Consider the following 20,000-nt stretch of genomic DNA (forward strand, 5'->3'; position numbering starts at 1 on the left):
TTAACAGCTGATGGGGATGGTAATAGAATACACTGCAACCCAGGACAGTAGGAAACAGCACATATGCACACAAATGAAGAAAGGAAAATTGATGGGCATGCAGTACAGAGTCAGAGACTGTGCATTAGCCTACTCTGCAGTGATTTTACTTGTTAAACAGCACAAGGGGAAACCAACACACAGTTGTATCAGTAAAAATAGGATAGAATAAAAAGGTTCCAAGTCAAGGATAGTGCAAAGTTAAAATAAATACATAGTAGGTCAGAACAGATTATTTCTTTCCATTTTTTTCTTCTCCTCAAGTATTCATACAACTTCACTTTTCACCAAAAAAAAGCATACTTGACTTTTCTTACTCTTTTTTTCTTCTCTTTCCCTCCTTATTTTTATCTTTGTCAGCTACTAGTGACAAGAACCAAGAATGTATGTTTTCTAACCACTGCCTGATTATTTTCCAGTAAGGAAAATGTTGACTTTTCTCAAACCACTGATGTTTCCTCAAAAAATGTCCCCCACAGTAAAAGGAACAGTAGCTTTGCTGTCTGATATTCAAAGACTTTCACTCTTTGCTAATGCAAATCACTCATTCCCTTTGCTCCAAATATTTTCTATGTGGAGTTTCATTAGTGGGGTTACATGCACCTGAAGAATGCCCCAAAAATTGTGTGTCCTAATGATTCTTCTCGCTCTTTTTTTACTTAGAGAATGGTGATCTCAGAGAGAACTTACAGCCTGAAAATGTCTTAAAAGGCAGAATACTGAACCACTTCTGACTTTTATATTTTTTTACTTAGTTTATCAAAACTATGGGAATAAATAGTGGATTTCCACATGTTTACAGTTGATAAAAAAATTACAATTCTTAAAGTTAAGAAAATGTATGCTTAGGTAATTCCACATTTCCAACGGTGCAAACCTGCTTTGGCCAGTGTCACGCAGTTTTAACAAGGGTAAAAAATAATACAATAAAATAACACAAAATTAATGTTTTAAGCTTCACAGTGAGGTAAAGAAAGAGAATACTTAATATCATGTATCAAAGTAGGAAGAGAACAGCAAACTGAGACCTAACTACTGGAAGGTCACAACCAATAACGTTTCTGCAAATGGAAATTGGTTGCAGAAGCATCACATGCAAATTACTGTTTGCTGGGGAATTTTAATAGAGTTCTACGTCACACTATAAAATGTTTAATTGTAACCCCATTTTAATAACACTATCTGATTAAATGAAAAGACGCCTTGCTGATTGCAATTACAATCTGTCAAACTGCATATTTATTTACAGTTTGGTTTCCTAAAACCATAAGATAAAAAAAGGAAACTCTATTCAGCTTGTCAGCAAACTATAATTATTGTGTATCCTTCTGTCAGTTTCTACATAAAACTTTTGGTTCTAAAATGGATCTAATTATAACTACATAAACATTTTTATAAATGCTTGCTTTCCCTTCTTTCCCCATCCTTCACTCCATTGCTAGCAGTGAATTCTTTGTTGAAAAATCAGAAAGCAAAAAACTCATCTAAGTAAATAACATTTGTTTCTCTGTTTTATCTTTTCTATCCTGAATTGCTGTTAGAATACAAAAGACTCTATTCAATGTAAATATTATTTATGGCAGTGCACCATCCTAGCACTGTACTCAAGCAAAGCCATGGAATTAGGACTCTACTGGGTTTTTCTGCTTTGGCATTAACGTCTGGATATGAGCTGAAAAATTCTTTCCAAGAATATCATGTAGCTCATCTTCTGCAAAGTCTATTTATTGTAATTTATAACCTTTCCCAAGAAACAATTTGCCAGACAAACAAGAAACGAGTCCAAATATCTGAACACTAGTGTATGTATCAACCAGTTACAGAAATTACATCTCAAAGAAAGGTCTATTAAATCACCAACCCATCTCTCAGTCAGTGCAGGATTTTCCCATACGTCCATGTTCCAGTGCTTTAACACTACCTGGCAGACTATTCGGATGCCATTAAAAGGTTTTTTCCCAACCTTCACCCACTGCTTATTTTTATCCCATTACTTGAGGTGACATTCCTTAAGTATCATAAACATCCATTCCTTCAGCCTAACTTCCTAAGTAATGGATGATGATAAATAAATATAATATTTAAAATATGCACATAAACAATTTCATAAAATAACACTGTAACTGAACCTTCAAGAAGAATTATTTTGCTCAGTGTAGTTTATGGGTTAATAGAGTCTGGATCATGTTTATATACTAATAAGATTTGGGAAAAGCTGATTATTTTTCTAACTGTTTCTTAAATGGTCAAGTCAGCTGTGAACCAAAACAGTCTGAGTTAATATACATCTTCTTGATTATTTCTCTCCTAGCTGTTCCATCAACATCTATTACCTATCATACATTCTTAGCTTAATATACACTTAATAAATATAAATATATACATATATATAAGCACACCTTAAAAATAAATAACAGACAACTGAAAATATTAAATGGTCTTTGTTAACCTCCACTGCCTGCTGGGTGTTATGTATGGTGATTTTTTTAAGGGTGAGAACCTCTATCCAGAGCTTGCCTGAGGAGTCTAGATGAATTCTCTAAAAAATAAGTTAGATAACCATCTGTCAGAAATGACAAACCTATGGAGTTTCATAGGTTCTCAGTGAGATGACCTTTTAGAATCCTATCTTGGACTACATTAAGGGAGGGACATTATGGTTCCCTCTGGACCAATTTCTGTGATTTGGTAAGTAACACAACATAGAGGCTGCACTGAGCCAGGATCTAAGAGGTCAGGCTACTCACATGAATTTTCTGTTGTGCAGCTTTCCTATACTGTCTTTAATTGTATGACAATCAAAACAATAAGAATTGTTTCAAAACAGGACATTAGGTCATGATTTTTCTCTTCAGTCTTGTTACAGCTTGCACTGATTTTCCAAATGTTACAAAGAAAAACATTTCAGAATTATGATGGCATTATGAATATGGATCATTATTGACAAACAATTTTGTTGACACACCTTTAATTTGATATAATGTAAAATCGAAATTCTCACAATTTATGAACAAATGAAAGCATCTGCTATAGGGCTAATTCTGTTTCTTTCGAAACTCTGGGATAGCTCCTGCTAGAGTAGGACAGGATCAACATTAGGCCAGAATATTTCTGAAAATCCCACTGAGGTTTTGAGTCAGTCACAGAACTCCTAAAATGTAGTTCAGGAGCAGAGGCCACAAATGATGAAGTCAGTGCAACAGTGCCACTCACAATTAAAATTACACAGGCCAGGCCCTGGGCAGAGAACTTCCCTGCTGTGAGTTTTCCTCTCCCTGCAGTCATGAAAGCTGATGACAGGTGAGAAGAAACACGTGTGCTATGGAACTGGCCCGTAAGGGCTTGGACTGGGAATCTGGAGCAGTGGAGCATCACACTCTGTGGTTAAACAGATACTTCACTTCTCCCTAGAGCTGACTGCATTTCAAGGACAAGCAAAGCAATCCCTGCATCTTTTTCATGGCTCTTAAATAAGGTTGCTGTATCACTTCCACGTTGCTAGAGAGCTTAAAAGTCTCAGCTACCATAATATGCAGTCACTGTAAAAGCTTTATATTAGATGTGTAGCACATGGCAGTTAAGTCCTGCTTTTACCACATATGAGGACATCTGCTAGTTCTAATATTGAAAGCTGATTCTCACCACACTGCTAACCACCTTTGTTTTACTGAGCATCAAACATGAAATCAGCTCCTGGTAACACTTTCGTTATTACAGGTCCCCCTATGTAGTCATTTTCTTCCTCTTCCTTTGAGATCTTTCTTTTTCAACTTGGGATTCATTTGTCTTTGTATGTTGTGAATTAAATTTTACTAGCTTTTTGATAAAGTAAATGCTTTTCTCTCCCACAGTATAGTACTTGACAGATAGGAGGGACTGAGATTGCAAACATCTATTTGTACTGTTATGAGTAAACTACCTTCTTAGCTAATTAGTGACTGCAAAGCACTTCAAGGCACAAGAAAGGTGCTGCAGAAGAACAGAGTGCCACTCAGCATTATTTTTCAAATGCTATCAGTTGCTTTGTGTACAAAATATAACTTTTAAAAGTTTTGCCAGTGGTTATTTTACACTGTATACTTTCTGTCAGGCAACTTAAGCTGCACTTAATATCCAGATAAAGACTAAGCCTATTGCACTAAACGCTTTTTATGCTACTGCATAAGAAAAGGGGAGTGTCGTAAAATTCATTAAACTGAGATCCCACACTTCAGTATTAGGGCATGTGTTGGAAACTGAAGCTTAGTTAGTGAGTTAATCTCTGAATTCTTTATGTGTGAATGAAGATAATCTTAAAATGTATTAGAAGGAAGTCCCATTTCCAAATAAAAAAGCATTGCATCTCATCAAGGGCCTGATTCTGTAAATACTCCATGAGCAGGCCTTTTTTTTTTGTTAAAGGACCAGAGTATCTGGTCCTTTAACCAGGATTTTGAAGATGTGATATGGAGTTTCATCTTGTTATCCATTAGGTATGCCATGTCTCACTTTAGAACTAGGCTACTTCCTTCATTAACGCAATTAGCAGAAGTAGCCATCATTAAAGTTACAGTCAGGCACTGTAATGTCACTTATAACTCAGGGATTTGGAAAAAATATTGTATAATGCAGCCATGAGAAGTACATTAATTAAATCTGTTTCATCTACTTCAATAATTTGGCTTTAGTTTCAGTCTCTGTTTAACAACAACGTGGATCCACAATCTGGGGAGCAGGGGGATGTTGCAGATGCTACATCCTGTCTCTTACACCCCCTTTCCAGCAGAGGGCTTCAGTGACTGACAGTGTGATACCTATTTACATACACATATACAGACATATAAATGCTAATACATATGTAAATTTGTGTATCCAGGTATATATGTATATGTGTATGTACTCTGAGCACTGCAGTCTGCATCAGCTCCAGGTCAGGGCAGGCATACAGAGTGCCTGTCACCACCTATAACATCTCCTTTGACTCTTTTAAGTCCCTGCACGTTGGTTGAAAGAGGAATTTTGGATACACCCTGATAATATGTAAGATAAACTGAAATTCCTTTGCTCAGTTTAGATGAAAAGCAGTCATTGTGGGGATTTTGTAGCTGAAAGATACGCACGAGCGTGTCGTAGAGGTGTTCCTCACTCCATAATGCTTCTTGCTGCAACTCTATACCTAAAGTCCTTTATTGTGACAGCGTCCATCCATGATATACACAGAAAATGAATTCAGGACATTCATTTTCATATCTTTAGTGTTCAAATATAAAGGCAACGGCTTGCACAACATGCCAAAAGTGCAGTTCAAAAGTGTGTGAGTGAGGCTGCAGAGACCCTGAGTCACATGCATGTGGCTGAAGTACAGCACCACAGTAGCAGGGGAGGTTAGAGATTTACATGCTGCCCACAGGGAATCCCAACGTGGCATTTACACAGTGTCAGTACAGGCCTTGTATAAATGAAGAGGAGGTGGAAGGAAGAACAGAGGGGCAAATGTCAATTTAAAATGAATCTTTATGTTATTGAAAGGACTAGGAAGGGTAGACACCCTTACACTTATAGCATTTCTTCATTGCCTTGTGAAACAAAAATGGATAAAAATAACAAATGAGTAATTTTTTACTTCTGATTATTTCTTCAAGTCTCAAAACACTACCATGTAGAATATTTTTCTTCTATTCCTCGTGTAAAAAGTCACTGGTAAACTCAAACAATGATACTTAAAACTTTGTAAAAACCACTAAAACAGATAAAAAATCCACAAAACCATTAATTGGACCATTTAAATTCCTTCAACTTGGAAAGCCAAGAATGTGCTTTTTCCCTCAAAATGAAGAAAAAATTTTACTATACATCTATGACTCTACATATGCAAGATTGAAGGAGGAGAATTCACGCTCTAGCATGTGACACAGCTGAACTTCCAGCGTGCACATGGCACCTTGTGTTAAGGCAGAACATTCTGTAGTGGGACTGCTTTTGTCCACACACCTTTCTACTACTGAACAAAATGGGATGAGATGGTCAATGCAGTACAAATCCATGAAGGATGTGCAGTCTTCTCAGCTGCTTTTGAGTTTCAAGGAATGCAAATTCATGCATTTAAATGATGAAACAGGGGGAAATAGAGGCTACTCCACCTGATACACAAAGCCCTCCTTTTTATCTGCACTGTGGGCTTCTCTCTCCTTTCTGTCTTCATAGAAGCATGTTCACAGTTTTTGAGAAAGACATTTCACTTCTATTCCATATACAGGACTTAAGATCACGAAGATTTTTTTTGCCAAGGTGTGAGTCTTCAGAACCATTTCATTATTGTGCTGTTCTCGACAACTACATGCAATGTTAAAAGCAGCAGATTAAAGTCAACAATATCTGCTGCCAAAACTCTGAATTTCTGACATTTTCTGAGAGTTATGTTTCCTCTATTTGCATACTCTATTATCTGTTTTGTTTGACACTTGCAGCTATGATGCTGCTTATGCATTAATCACTCCTGTGAGTACTTCACATGTGAAGTGTTGTATAATCTACCACCCACAACTGAAGTTTTTTTCTCTGCACCACATTCATCATGTCTTAGCCTGTGCCTATCTGGTTAAAGTCTAAGAAACAATAATTAATACAACTAAACTTATTGCTTTTTCTTACTTTTTTTGTGTAACAAATAATTCCTATCAGACAATGGGTAACCACAGTGAAAAAAGGTCACCTAAGTATTTTCTATAGAAGGCTGTTTTCAAAAAAATATATAGGCTATCTTGTTATCTCTTCTTGAAATTATGCTGAAGTTGTTTTCTGTCTGAGTTTGTGAAATATGTGAGGCACGTGGAGTCTCAACAACCACACTCAAATAAGCAGGACGCTGTATTTCCCTGACAGTAAATCAACAGATTCATTTTCAGTTTTAAACATAAGACCTGGAATTATTCTAAAAAAGAGTCTTAGTCATTGGTGTACAAATATTTTCCTACAGTTATGTGCAAATATTTACTTGATCTATCTTTAAGGTAAGTTCTTAGTACTTAGAGACAGAAAGTATAACTTTACCAGATACTACTTTAGGACCAGGAAAAAAAAGCTGCACAAATACTTTCACAAGAACTCTTGTCCTAGTTGACCTGAAGAAGGTGGTATCCATCAATAGCCTGCAGCCACAGAGTGCTTTCTTTCACTCTGCTGATGTTCTCTTGGGAGGGAAAAACTGTAGAAGTGCTACAGCTGAGGTGATACCAGCAATGTGGCCCCTACCAAGAATGCATGGACTGATGTTTTCTGCTGGGAACACCCCAGGGACAATGCGACCCATGGGAAGGTTCTGGTCCCCCTGCTGTAGTGTGAGCTCTGTAAGTCCAGTCCCAGACAGAGCACATTTTTTTTGAGAGATGCCCCATTTGAATTTAACCCTCAGGCATAGAGAACCAACCACTTCCCACAGTACACTATAGCTAAATGGCATATCTCTATCACTGCTAAAAATGCATGATTTGTTTCCACTCTGATTTTGTACAGCTATAATTTCTGACATCAGACGTTTTTTGTACCTCAGTAAAGAGGTTTCTAGTAGCAGATATGCAATATTCAGGTATTTATAAAACCTTGATCAAATTACATCTTAATCAGCTCTTCTACATATCCTTTCTGTTGTCTTTCTGATGACAAAAGAGTGGAGCAGACATCAGAAGAAAGGAAAGATAAAAATGATGCCCCAGAGCCCTTGATGGAATAAATCATCATAATTCTACTGGAGACAATAAAGTTATGCTGACAGACATGAGCTGGTTAGTCTGTTTGACAAAACACACGTTAACTATTGTAACCTTTTTCCACACAAGGCTTATTTCAGTGAAAAAACAAAACAAAACAAACCAGCCTGGAAAACATGGTGTTGTTTTTTTGCTTGTTTGTTTGGTTTTTTTAAGGAAAAGAAAGATATCCTGCAAGAGTACAAAGTTGCTTAATAAGAGAACAAACAAAACAACTTTAACACAAGATGTTCTATGACCTTAGCTTTATGATTTGGTGGTTCTGGTGGCAATAACTCACTGCAATAAAATTTGGGGTAGCAGCAGGTCTGTGTAGCATAACAGTAAATTTTGATGTTAACTGAAGACCAGAGACTGGTAATGAGGCACAAATGCGAAGTATTCACCAGAGACAAAATGTATCTGCTACAACTGCCATGCAATACAAGCTAGAAAAAAGTATCCAAACATGACTCAAATCTCAACACTTAGGTTAGGAGACAAAAATCTTTTTTTTTATTATGGAAGTTATTCATCTTGTTCATCAGAAGTAATGAATTTCTGTTTGACTCAGTTGTTTGCACTAACTCTTAAAGGTAGAAGAAAAAAGAATCAGCTGTATAGGTCAGACTCAAAATGAGTCAAGAATACTGAATTTAAACTAACATGTATGAAACTAGTAAAACAAAATCTCTTAAATGCATCCCAGGTACAACAACAACAGCCTCCTTTATTGGATTTATTAGCAACTGTACTGTGAATAAGAAATACTAGCTTCATTCTACCTGAGATTAAAAATGGGGAAAAAAAAAGTGGCTGTCTTCTTTCTTCCCTGTTACACAATGCCACGTTTTGTTTAAGATACTAATCTCTCATGGGCTGCATACCTAAAATATATAGTTCATAAATAAATATAATGTAATTGTTTGGGCTTTGATGAATTGGGGCATAATGTTAAATAATTATTCATTGCCTTCATTCTTCTATCTAAGTGTGCAAAAAAAAAAAGCAGCTTTTTATTGCCTTTTTTTATATAAGGACATGGGCCTTTGTGACATGCATTTTATTTTAAACTAATGCTTCTATTATTCCACATCTGAATAATTATAGCTGACATCATCTACTCTTCCGTGACCTAGAAGATCTTTAGCTATAGCACACTGTTACATATTTTATGCATTACATGAAATAAAACACCCCAAGATTTCAAAAATATTTATTTTAAAAACAGCAATGAAATTGTCTGTAATCACATTTTCTGCTCTGCTTTGAAAGCAGCATTATTCAATATGCCAGTGGTCTTTTCCATAAGAGCAACATATTAGAAATTCATGCTGCTCTAATATATCTGAATTCCTTGATGTACTGCACTCCCTATAGACCTAAAGAAACGTTTTTGCTTCAGTTTCATATGTCCTGCACATTACCTACTGATGTGGTGGCTGTCAAAACAGTTGTACAGTAGCCTCTGAATTCAAAGTGTGCCTTGACTGTATACTAAAAATGACAATAAACCTAAGTGTACATGTTATGCTGGCTTTTGTTGCCAGCACAAGTAGAGCATTTGGGAAATAAACCCCATCTTTTAACATCTTTTCCACTTTAAACTTAAAACCCAGAAATCTGAAGCATTTCAAGAAACTGAAATCTTTTATTTCTTTCTTGTAAATTTTCAATAGTATACCATCACGAGCCACATTTTCAAAAAGATCAGAACAAGATTACATATGAAAGTGTTCCAAAAATAGGTTGGGGTTTTTTTCCCACTATGTAAAAACAGCACTGAGATTTTTAACCCTGGTTTCTTACGGAAAAACCAATCATCTATAGGATATACTAAAAAAGCTGGAATGTCTATAATTTTATTGATACACAGAAAAACTCATTTTGTAGAACTCATACAAAAGCATTTTTACAGATAAATACACATTCTTATACAAGATGCATTTTTTCCCAACTGTTCGAAGGGTAACTCTTGTGGTCCTTGAAAATATCCTTTGGGATATCTCAGGAAAACTCACACCAACAGAAAAAGGCTGGCAGGTCAGGCCCCAGCTGGGACTGAACCAAACCCACACAGTTTTCAACTGGTAGGAAACCAGGAAGGGATACCAATTCCATTATAGAGAAGCAAACGTGTTTACAGGACAATAAGTACATTTTCATTAAACAAACAGTTATAGCTATATCAAACCGGATCCAATTAAGAAGCAGGAATAGAAGTCATGTCCATTTTGAAGGAGGATTTTAGAGGGCTCCCATGTTGGGGCTGGACCACGTGTTAATACCACTGTGACACATTCTGCACAAATTCTGTAGACTTTTGGCCCCCTGATATCCAGATATAATGAGCATCTAAAGAAATCTGTATGTGACAGCATGATATAAATTAGCGTGCATATGTCTGTATGTATATATGCCTGTATGTCAACTAAGAAGAAAAACAAAAATACACAAACATAGAAGTAAATATGTGAACTGACAGCACAATAATGAGAAGTAAAAATTTTAGTGGTTTTGTTGTATGATTTTTTTTTTAAATAGTGGGCATGCAATATGAAAGTACAGTCAATCAAAAAAACTTCAAAGAAGTCCAATTCCAAATTTAAGACACAGTCAATGGCAATGAGACATTTTCATCTCCCAGCATTGTAAAAATTTTTAGAAAGAATTCCCACAGTGTAAAAGATCTCTAAGAAGCTGATCCCTAATATGAATTCACTGAGCTGGTGCTGGGCTTTTATTGTGTGTGTATAAGCACTTCTACAGAGGAGAATTCTTACAGAGATTGGGGTAAATCCTGCCATCCTTACTAAAAGGGATTTCATCTGCAGCTTGGAGGGAATACTGCACAGTATGAAACAGGGACTTCTGATGGGGGGAGATTTGAAGGGGTTTTAGGAAGGGTACATCCTCAATTTTCAATCTGCCCAAAATCACAGAAATTCTCATCTGAAAACACCTGGTAGTTGAGATGGAAGAAAAACACTACACTTAGTGTATGAACTATTTTCCAGCTGGTTTTGAGCTCACTGAGATTCCTTTCTCACATTTGACTAGCATTAATTAATGCTTTGGCAAAATACAAACTGAAAAACACTCACTAGTTCTAATACAGACAAAAAAGAAGGTATTATTGCTAAAATACCAACATGAGTTAAAAGCTGGCTAAAAAGAAGGACGTTGAAAGTAAAGAAAAAATAACCAAATTCAATCAGAGGCGCATTGCAATGCAGCTGAATTCGTCCCAATATAAGTAAAATTTGCTGAAGATGTGAAATTAATTAGGGATAGAGAACAGCCAACAGATTTGTTTCTAAGAATATTTTTTCTAAAAATACCCATTAGTGCCCTGAAAAATGAAGTGAGACACATGGTTTCCAAATACACTAAATGGTGCTTGATATACTACAAATCATATGGAACCAAGGGTTTAGATAGATTGGAGAAACTTATAAATTATGTTCTATATGAGGCAATATAGGAGCAATTTAGACAAGAACATGTTAAATGGATCAGAGTTTGATGAGATAGTAAAAAGGAAACTTAGAGATGAGTAATAGCACAAGAAAAGAGTCATACTGAAGAAAAAATGTTAAATGTTCTGGATATAAAGAAAAGCTTCAAAACTAAGTAAAGAATGTTAACTCTTCAAAATGCCCTGTTTTTCATCATCAGTGCAAAGCCAAATTAACAATGGGGTCATTCTATTCACTGAAGAAGTCATTGAATTCACTGAAGAGTTAAATTATTTCGCTCAAGTTAATTTCTCTCAAGTTATCAAATTCAAATCAGAGGAGCTATACTGCCAAACAGTATTTGAACTGTATGAAATCGAGGAGTTAACATCCTACCAGTTATACTAACATGAACTGTAGCTTCATCCCCTGCACAGACAAGCCAGCTTGAGCTAAAACTATTGCTAGGTAAGAGGCCCTCTTGTGAAAAAAGGGCATGCAAGTTAGGGATAACAGTTGACTTAGCGCATGACACTTCAAGGATCATGCTTTATTTATTGAACAAATCCTCAGAAATTACTGTCAAAATTTAGCACACATTTTCTTGACATCTGATTTTCATCTCTTCTGATCTTCACTAAGTTCCAATAGCAAAATTGCCTAGTTATATTATTCAACTTTTTTGTATTTGCCCTCAATGCAATCACTGTGATGATCTGCCCACTCTCAAGGCTCTTTGTTCAGAGCTTGTTGCAAAAGGTTAGTGTGAAACATCACAGCTTAAAAGAATGTACAGTTCTGAGTAATAACCATGGCTCAGAAGAGGTCAATTCAATGAAATACTGTCTGTCTTGACTAGAGTGTCAAGCATTTATCTTACTTTTTCAAGTCCTTTCATAGTTCTGATTTTCAGAACCCCACACAAGATTTCACTCAAGCTCTTAAATGCATGCCATCAGCTCTGCAAGGAAAATATAGGATCTTTCCATAGAGTACATTTATATTTCTCTATATAAATCAGCCTTTCCCCCATTCCTTCCATTATTGAACATAACCCTGAGATTAGAATCTGAGGTCAGATTCTGACCTCAAACACAAAGTGTGCAACATCCTAGTAAATCAATAACAACTGTGTAACACATGAGAGGCCAAGGCTTCTGGCCTCTGCTTGTTGGACATCCTCAGAGGAAATGCAGAGCTCCTCAAAATCAAGGTAGCTTTATTTTAATTAAGTTGCAATGAAGCCATGTGACAAGGCAGCTTTTTGTTATAAACTAAGTCTTTTCCAGTCACCATGGCCCTTGGCTCTGGGGCTGTTAGTCTGAGGGGCTGATGGAGAGCTGAGCCTAGATCACTCACTCCCCAAACCTCCATGTGTTGTGTTAGCTCTCAGGTTCTCAGGACTGACTTAAATTTTTCAGATAATGTGGTGGGGCACTAGCAAGCTGGGAAGCCTCAACAGCCTCAGTTCCTAAGTGCAGACCTTTTGGTGAGAAGCCCAGACCATTTATCTCTGGGAACAACAGATTCTTATCTTTGCCTGTTGGGAACTTCAGCTCCTGGGCAGCCCATCTAGCCCACCTAGTGCTTTAAGTGCAGGGGGATGCACACAATGTCAGGCTCCATCCTCTTCCACGGGATTTTTAACTCTTTGAGTTAGAATTGTACATCAATGTGAAATAATCTTGTCTGGAGATGCTATGCAAGAAGTATACTAATTAATTGTAGAGCCCACTTGAAAATGTAACATGTAAAGTAGCTCTGCAGTTGTTGCAAGCAATTTAACATTCAAAGAAGTGATTTATAATATCAGGCTTCACAAGATTATGACCATAATGACTGTCTGACAGACTTTATAAGCAAGTTGTCCAGTCTTTTCAGTTGGATTCTGGCTGGCTAAGGACTGGGAACTGTAAAAAGGCTGTAAGATTTGGCCTAGAATCAGAAATAACATTTGCTGTTTTCCAAACGTGCGGTAAACAAGAAAGGAGATATTAAATTTTTGTACATCTCTCAGCACATGCAAATGAGAATGGAAAGAGCCTATTCAGACAAATACAGAACAGCGGCCATCTGGATCCAAACCCTGCTCCAGCAGAAGTCAGAGCCTTGAGCCCCTTTTTGTCATTATTTACATCCCTGTAAAGCAGAAACACTTCTACCCAAGGCGGTGGAAGGTAACATCCTGGCTTTGAGGAACTCAGCTGGAAATCCCTCCCACCTCTGCTGGGGGAGGATTTGACACAGGAAATGCAATGTAACACCCAGAGTCGGGCCAGGGCACTCCAAAATTTGAGTGGTGCGGGTGTTGGCCCCTGTGAAGGATTTCAAACAGGTCTGTATTTCCATAATTTTGCACTTAAAACAGAAGGGAAAGACTAAAAGTGCTTACCACAGAGAGGGAATTGGAAAGCAGTGTCCCGTCTTGGCCAAGCATGTTGGAAACTGTAATTTCAGGTAGATCCATGTTTTGTGGGTGGAATGGAAGGAGGCCATTGTGGTTCATGGGATGACACAGAGAGTGGTACCCAGACTCTATCTCATTCAAGTGTACCAGGGAGTGGTCAGGCAATGACGGAGGAGTTATAGGAGGTATGTTAAAATCTTCACTTTCGAGACTTGGGCCAGGAAAAGACTGCAAAAAAAACAACAAATGGAAAGTTTTTGCTTGCAACTATGTATGCTATGAAACTCTATGCTATGAAAATCATATGAGCACTGGTCAATAATAATAATAAAAGTCATACAAAACAAACAAAAAGAGCCCAACTCACATACTTCTAATCACGATTTACAGTTTAACAAAGAGAATATTTTCAAGACCCATACATTATATGAGTGAAGTCTCACCATTATGTGTGGAGGAAGAAATGCCTCTAAGGCATAAGAATCTATGATACTTTCACAGCTTCCACTAGAAATATTTTTTTTTTAAAGACGGTGAACTCAAACAGATTTCAAGGGTCCTATTAAAATTTTCCAAGAGCGTTCATCTAGCTGAATACCTTTTTCATGGCATTGTGGAAAAGGGAATGCAATTTATAAAATTAACATTGGCACAAAATGGTTCATCTTACTCCCTGCTACTCAGACCAAGAATTACATAGTGAAGATACCACTTTTATGGTTGTGGGAGTGCCATGCATTTACTCTGCTACAAAGAAACAGAAACAGTACATAGTTAGTATGAGTATACTTTGTATTTATAAAAATACATTCGAAGTGTCTAAAAAAATCTAATTTTTTTTCTTTCTTAACCTATAAACTGAATTATACATACATTTTGTTAGTTATCTGAATTAGTAACTCCACCAAACTACTGTTAGTCTTTTGTTGTCTGCTGCTGTTAAGTCATCCAACTCAATCTTATCCAAGGAAAAGCCACAGGCAAAGTCAGAGTAATGCACCAAGGTGGATAATTGCTATTATTTATCTATATGAGCAGGTAGGCTCATTTGTAGGATAGGGTGGGAATGCACATATTCCTTAAAAGGAAAAGGGGAGCATAATAAAGAGTTAAAGAGATCAGTTGCAATGGCTCAGCCTGAAAGCCTGCTCTGCTTTTCTGAGAACAGCCAACTCCTTTGCAAAGTGATCAGTCTTTGCACATCCCATGCCCACAGTCAGGAGATTTATAGCACAGAGACTACTCCCACCCTTCCTGCCCCTCTCCAGCACAGCAGTCCTGCTCTGAGTGCTGCTTTTGTTAATTCTGGAAATGCAAGGATTTAAATACATTCTGCTTTTGAAAAGTATCACTGTAAAGGATGAATATGAGGGCATAATTTCAAAGAGCAGCTATTGGAAGAAAATGTTTTCCCCAATATGAGTTTCCAAATGGAGGACAGCACGGTGTATGAATTCATGCAGAAGGATGGGGGAAGAATCAATGACCAATTATAAACAAAGGGGTTTTTCATTTGTGATCATAGTAATAATGTCCTCCTGAGGCCTGAGGTTACTCTCCTCTCTACGAGCATGCATATATAAACTTAAATCATACCAAAACCAAACTGTATTAAATGTTTTCAGTGAGCTGCTGAACACAGAAATGCACACTGCCATAGTTTTGGCTGCTTTGGTTTTTTTTCCAACATGGTTTTAATCTCTTCACCAAAATCTTAGTATGAAATAGAACAGGAAGTCTAGACTGGAATGGCCAAAGTAAAATCCCAAAGAATGAAAACAACAGAACAGGGAGACGAAGGGGTTTGACAGTGATATCATCACTGTTATGTGTGAGGACTTTGAGTCTATCCATGCATTCCATCTGTGTTTCTCACCTCCAGCACAGGAGTTTGGTCTCCCTTTGCCCCTGTTTTCTCCTTAATGGGAAGCTGGTGTGAGTCTACTGACCTCTGTAAGTTGCATTTGCTCCCACTTTTAGAAGCCATGATGCAGCCATCAGTGGAAACATCTCCAAGGGGAAATAAAGTAAAAATACACCCTCACTAAGTGGAGAGAAGGCTTAAACATGGCAAAGAGAACGTCACATTTACTCAATAACAATGTATAAATTTTTCAAAGCCAAATAAAACTATTAGGGACAATGCAAACACTGGCTAGTTGCTAATTACTATTATAGAAAATCCATGATGAAGAGAAAGGTGCCTAAAGTAAGTTTAAGGTCTAATACCACAATAACAAAACAGCAAGGAACAGAAATGAAGGGAGGGATAACATCCAAAATGCTCTCCTGGACCAGCACAATCACTGCAGGTACACTTAGATTTGGAAACTAATCCTGGTGAGCTTGGATCCATGTAGCCTACAGCTACCAGGAGGGATTCATTAGCTGTGGAAAGATGACTATTATGTTCAACAGTGTCTTTTCTACTGTCCCAAAAGGCTTATGGCCTCAAAAGAGTGTTGTCTCCCATGATTTTACAGGTAAAAAGTATTAACATCTGTTTTCTCTCTCTCCCACTGTCCAGTGAGACTGATGTTCACTTCTAAAAGCAAATATTCCTAAATCAAATATTGACAGGCTAAAATGCAAGCATTTAGCATATCTGCTTCTTTGTACACCTCTTTTTGCATGTCACATATGGATGGACCAGGTTTTACTTTTGATTTTTTGTGTTTCAAATGTTTAATAATACTTCAAAAATGGTGAAAGCAATTGGACTGCCAGTAGGACATTAGCTTCATTTATTAAGAAGGAAGTATAAAGCACTAGCAGCTCCACAATCCAAGTTGTGTCATGTGTAAGTATCTAATAAAGCTATATGTATTATATGGGCTAAGCTTTTTAAATAAATGGTTTTTCTCAGATTAATTATTTTTTAAAAAATCACACCATGGTTGTTGCTTGTGAACCAGTTAAGAGTGCATTTGATCCCACATCACCTACAATATCATTGTCCACTACACTTAAATTTAGGATTAGAATAGCAAAAGCAGTAATAACACCAAATAACATATAATTCAAATTATAGCATTTCCTATGTTTCTCTATTTTAATATTCTCTTAAGACATAAACTATTGTACTATTTCAATAAAGTTAGGCAGCATCCAAGCTATATGCTAATGGTATGGACAGATATTTGAAAGCATCTGTGGAGCACCCTATTCACTTTACATTTTCAGCCTATTTGATATTTCCCTGCTCAGTATTGTGTGTATGTAGCGCATACAGACATAACTTCCTCGGGGAAGTTGCTTCAACAGTGATTTGCTGGTACTCATTTGTCTCGTCCAGGAGCTTGGTTCAGATGCTTGTAATGACTTGGCGCACTGGCATATCAAAACCCAAAATTCCTAGATACATCTGCAGCAAATCCAACATATCCCAGGAACAAGGCTGTTGCAACTGTGCCTGAAGGAAAGGCGTGAGGAACGGGACATGTGCTTGTCCTGTGAATAGCAGCTACAAGCTTCAAACACCCACTCCTACTTTCCTGCCACCTCTCCCCTTGCTGTTGGAAAACCTAATTTAGTAACCATCTGGGGTGCCCTTGATGCAACTGATCCACTGCTGGCAATGGGCTCTCCTGGAATGTTGTATTGTTACCTTCTTCTGTGAAGGGAAATTTTAGGGAACTTTAGCAAAAAGCCAGGCTTGAGCTTAACCCTGCAGCAAGAACTCCCACTCACAGTCATCATCCTGTCCTGGCCTCTGGGCTTCCTTAAAGCACCACTTCCAACACAAGCTGTTCATCTGGAATTCATAATGAAAGCCGTTATCTAGCATCCAGAGCATCAGGGAAGGCTGTACTCCCTGTATCCAATCGCATTTCATAAGTACAGCTCATACATATTAATAATAAATATTAATAATGGCCTGTATCTTCAACTCTGTTAGGTTTTTCTTGGGGGTGGGGAAGGTTAGGGTCTTTCCCCTCCACTCCGAGGGTTTTTCCTTCACAGTTGGTTTTCCTATCAGCAGGACCTGCTCTATTCAGAAAGACACGGAATAGCTCCTTTTTATCCTACCGGTCACAGAAACCTTAGCAAGCTCACCTTTTCACTTTTGAATAACCAAAAAAAAAAAAAAAAGGTAGCAGAAATGCTTTATTTTTTTTTTACCACAGAACTACTAGGAACTTTGCCAGTGGTTTCACTTTCATCTTGTGACTATAGGAGTGGGTGAGGTGTTAATCAGCTCTTCAGTTTAGGGGAACTACTCAGGCCTTTATTACGTTCCAGAGAGAAAGCCCTCTGCAAATTAACACCACTAAACCAACTGCACAGCACTGGACAGACACATGCTTAAATTCTTCTTTATTATAAAGAACATTTTCATTACACCTGTGCTTATTATAAACAGATTTGAGTCTAGTTCGGATGGAATCTACACAGTGGGAACCTCAGAATGGATTATCCTTAAATTTGAACTATCTATAGACACAAAGTTATGAAAGATTTTTGAATTAAGAATGTCTTCCCAAATCTAAAGGACAATATTCTATGTTTTTGGCTAAATATTTGTGACATTTCTGCTTGAAATGATGGAAACTTCATAAAACAGATGATTGAGATGCCCACTCTGAGATCAAGAAACATCATTATCTATATGCTACATTGGCATATAATTTTATGAGGAAAGCTTGCCAGAATAAAATGATATGAACCTGATTCACTGTCCAACCCAAACCCAACTTTTGTTTCTGAACAAGACCCCATTGGTCCCCTTCAATTTACCTTTTAAGCCACTTAGCCTGGCCAAATCCAACAATAAGCTGTGAAAGGAGGAGCAAAGCTGAGATATGGAGAGGACTTGTATGTCAGAAGACAGTTCTTCACTTTGGTAACACATAACTCAGATTAGGGCTATGCATCCTGCTGTGCTGATAACACAAACACACACACATACAAAAATCTAGTATTTACTTTTGAGGTTACTCATCAGAGGAATAAAGGAAATGCTGGCAGGAAATACAAATACAGTCACTTTCCATAAGTACTCTACAGTAATAGCTCCATATTGGCCAGCAAAACTTACTGATGTTTTAAAATAGTTTTAACAGAACTTTAAAAAGTGATCAGAGAAGGCAACTCAAAGGAGATGGCTCAAACAGACTGACCACAAGGGGCAGCAAGCTTTCAAACATCCAATGTAAATCCCTCTGGAAAGAGCAGAACTGTTCCTATGTGACAGCACAGACATGCACTAAGTAAGTGTGATTCGTGTGCTCAATGGTTGCATCACTCACCATGCATTTACTCAACAATCTCCTATTAGCAACAGTTCCTTAAAAATTGGGAATTTGCCTATAGATATTTAATTTAACTGATATGAATGGTTCTGCCAACTATGTAGAGCGTGTCTTAATTTTTCATTTGCACCAAGGCTTCTGCATGTGAACTGTGGAAAGATGCCAGTTTTTAAAAGATAGATGCTTCAGGCTGTCTCCTATTATTGAACACATTGTTACATAACTGAAATACTTATGAATCGAGAGTAATGCAAAAACAATGAGCTCATTAGAAGCGGAAAAACAGCCACATACCTTATACATATTTGAAAGTTAGGATAATATATTTGACAGTGAATATTTCCAGGAGTTTTAATAGGATCAATCTTATCTCTAATTTCTAAACGGAGGACCTTCAGAAGCAAGTGTTTTTCAGCTGCTTTTGTCTCTGCGTGAACAAGGCTTGAGACTATAATGCATTACTGTGGAAACCTTCGGTCTGTTACATAAATCATCTTAACACTCAGCAAGAATTGTCCAACAGTGCCATTGATATGTTCAAGTCAATGATCCTGAAAACAATTTTTTTGTGTTTCTTTATATGGTAGACAACAGCAATAAATCATATTCATTTAAAAACACACAATATACTAATTTATCAAGCCACAGCTATCAAAAATGTATTAGAGGGGAAGGTATAACTTTTTTGTATTGTGTTAATCAATTTCTCTAATTTACATTAGTTAAAGGCCAAAGCCCCAAGCAAAACATTAATTTTCCTGTACCAGATGAATTCTGTCTTCAAGAAGGAGAATGTGCTGACAATTATATTATTAATTTTAGACAATCATAATTTTCAAAGTGTACAGAACTATGTAAAACAACAGACTTTTTTTAAGATTTCACTCCTGAGAGTCTTTTCATTAATTGCATTAATTTTATGCATATACTACAGTGGTTTGCTGGAAAATGTGTTTTCAATAGAGGCTTTAAATTGAAATACAGTTTAAAGATGACAGTAAGTAGGAGCACAAATATTATAAGAGGTTAAAGGATCTGGGGCCTGCAAACACCAATACCATTATCAAAGCAGTTAAACTTCCCTCCAGACAGAGATACAGCTCCACACTTTTCCTATTTA

At 37.1% G+C, this 20,000-nt stretch overlaps 1 protein-coding gene across 3 annotated transcripts in view; it reads right to left on the reverse strand.

The window, feature by feature from the left end:
- TOX (thymocyte selection associated high mobility group box) overlaps positions 1-20,000 on the reverse strand; it is a 219,393-nt gene that overhangs the window by 74,659 nt on the left and 124,734 nt on the right. For all 3 annotated transcript variants that reach the window (XM_042022585.1, XM_042022586.1, XM_042022584.1), the window contains exon 3: positions 13,614-13,856. In XM_042022585.1, coding sequence (XP_041878519.1) covers positions 13,614-13,856 — 243 coding nt within the window. The remainder of the gene's footprint in view (positions 1-13,613; positions 13,857-20,000) is intronic.

Source organism: Corvus kubaryi, unplaced genomic scaffold (genome assembly GCF_017639235.1).
Source record: "Corvus kubaryi isolate FWS band 111438036 unplaced genomic scaffold, C.kubaryi_AGA036_p1.0 37216, whole genome shotgun sequence".
Classification (NCBI taxonomy): domain Eukaryota; kingdom Metazoa; phylum Chordata; class Aves; order Passeriformes; family Corvidae; genus Corvus; species Corvus kubaryi.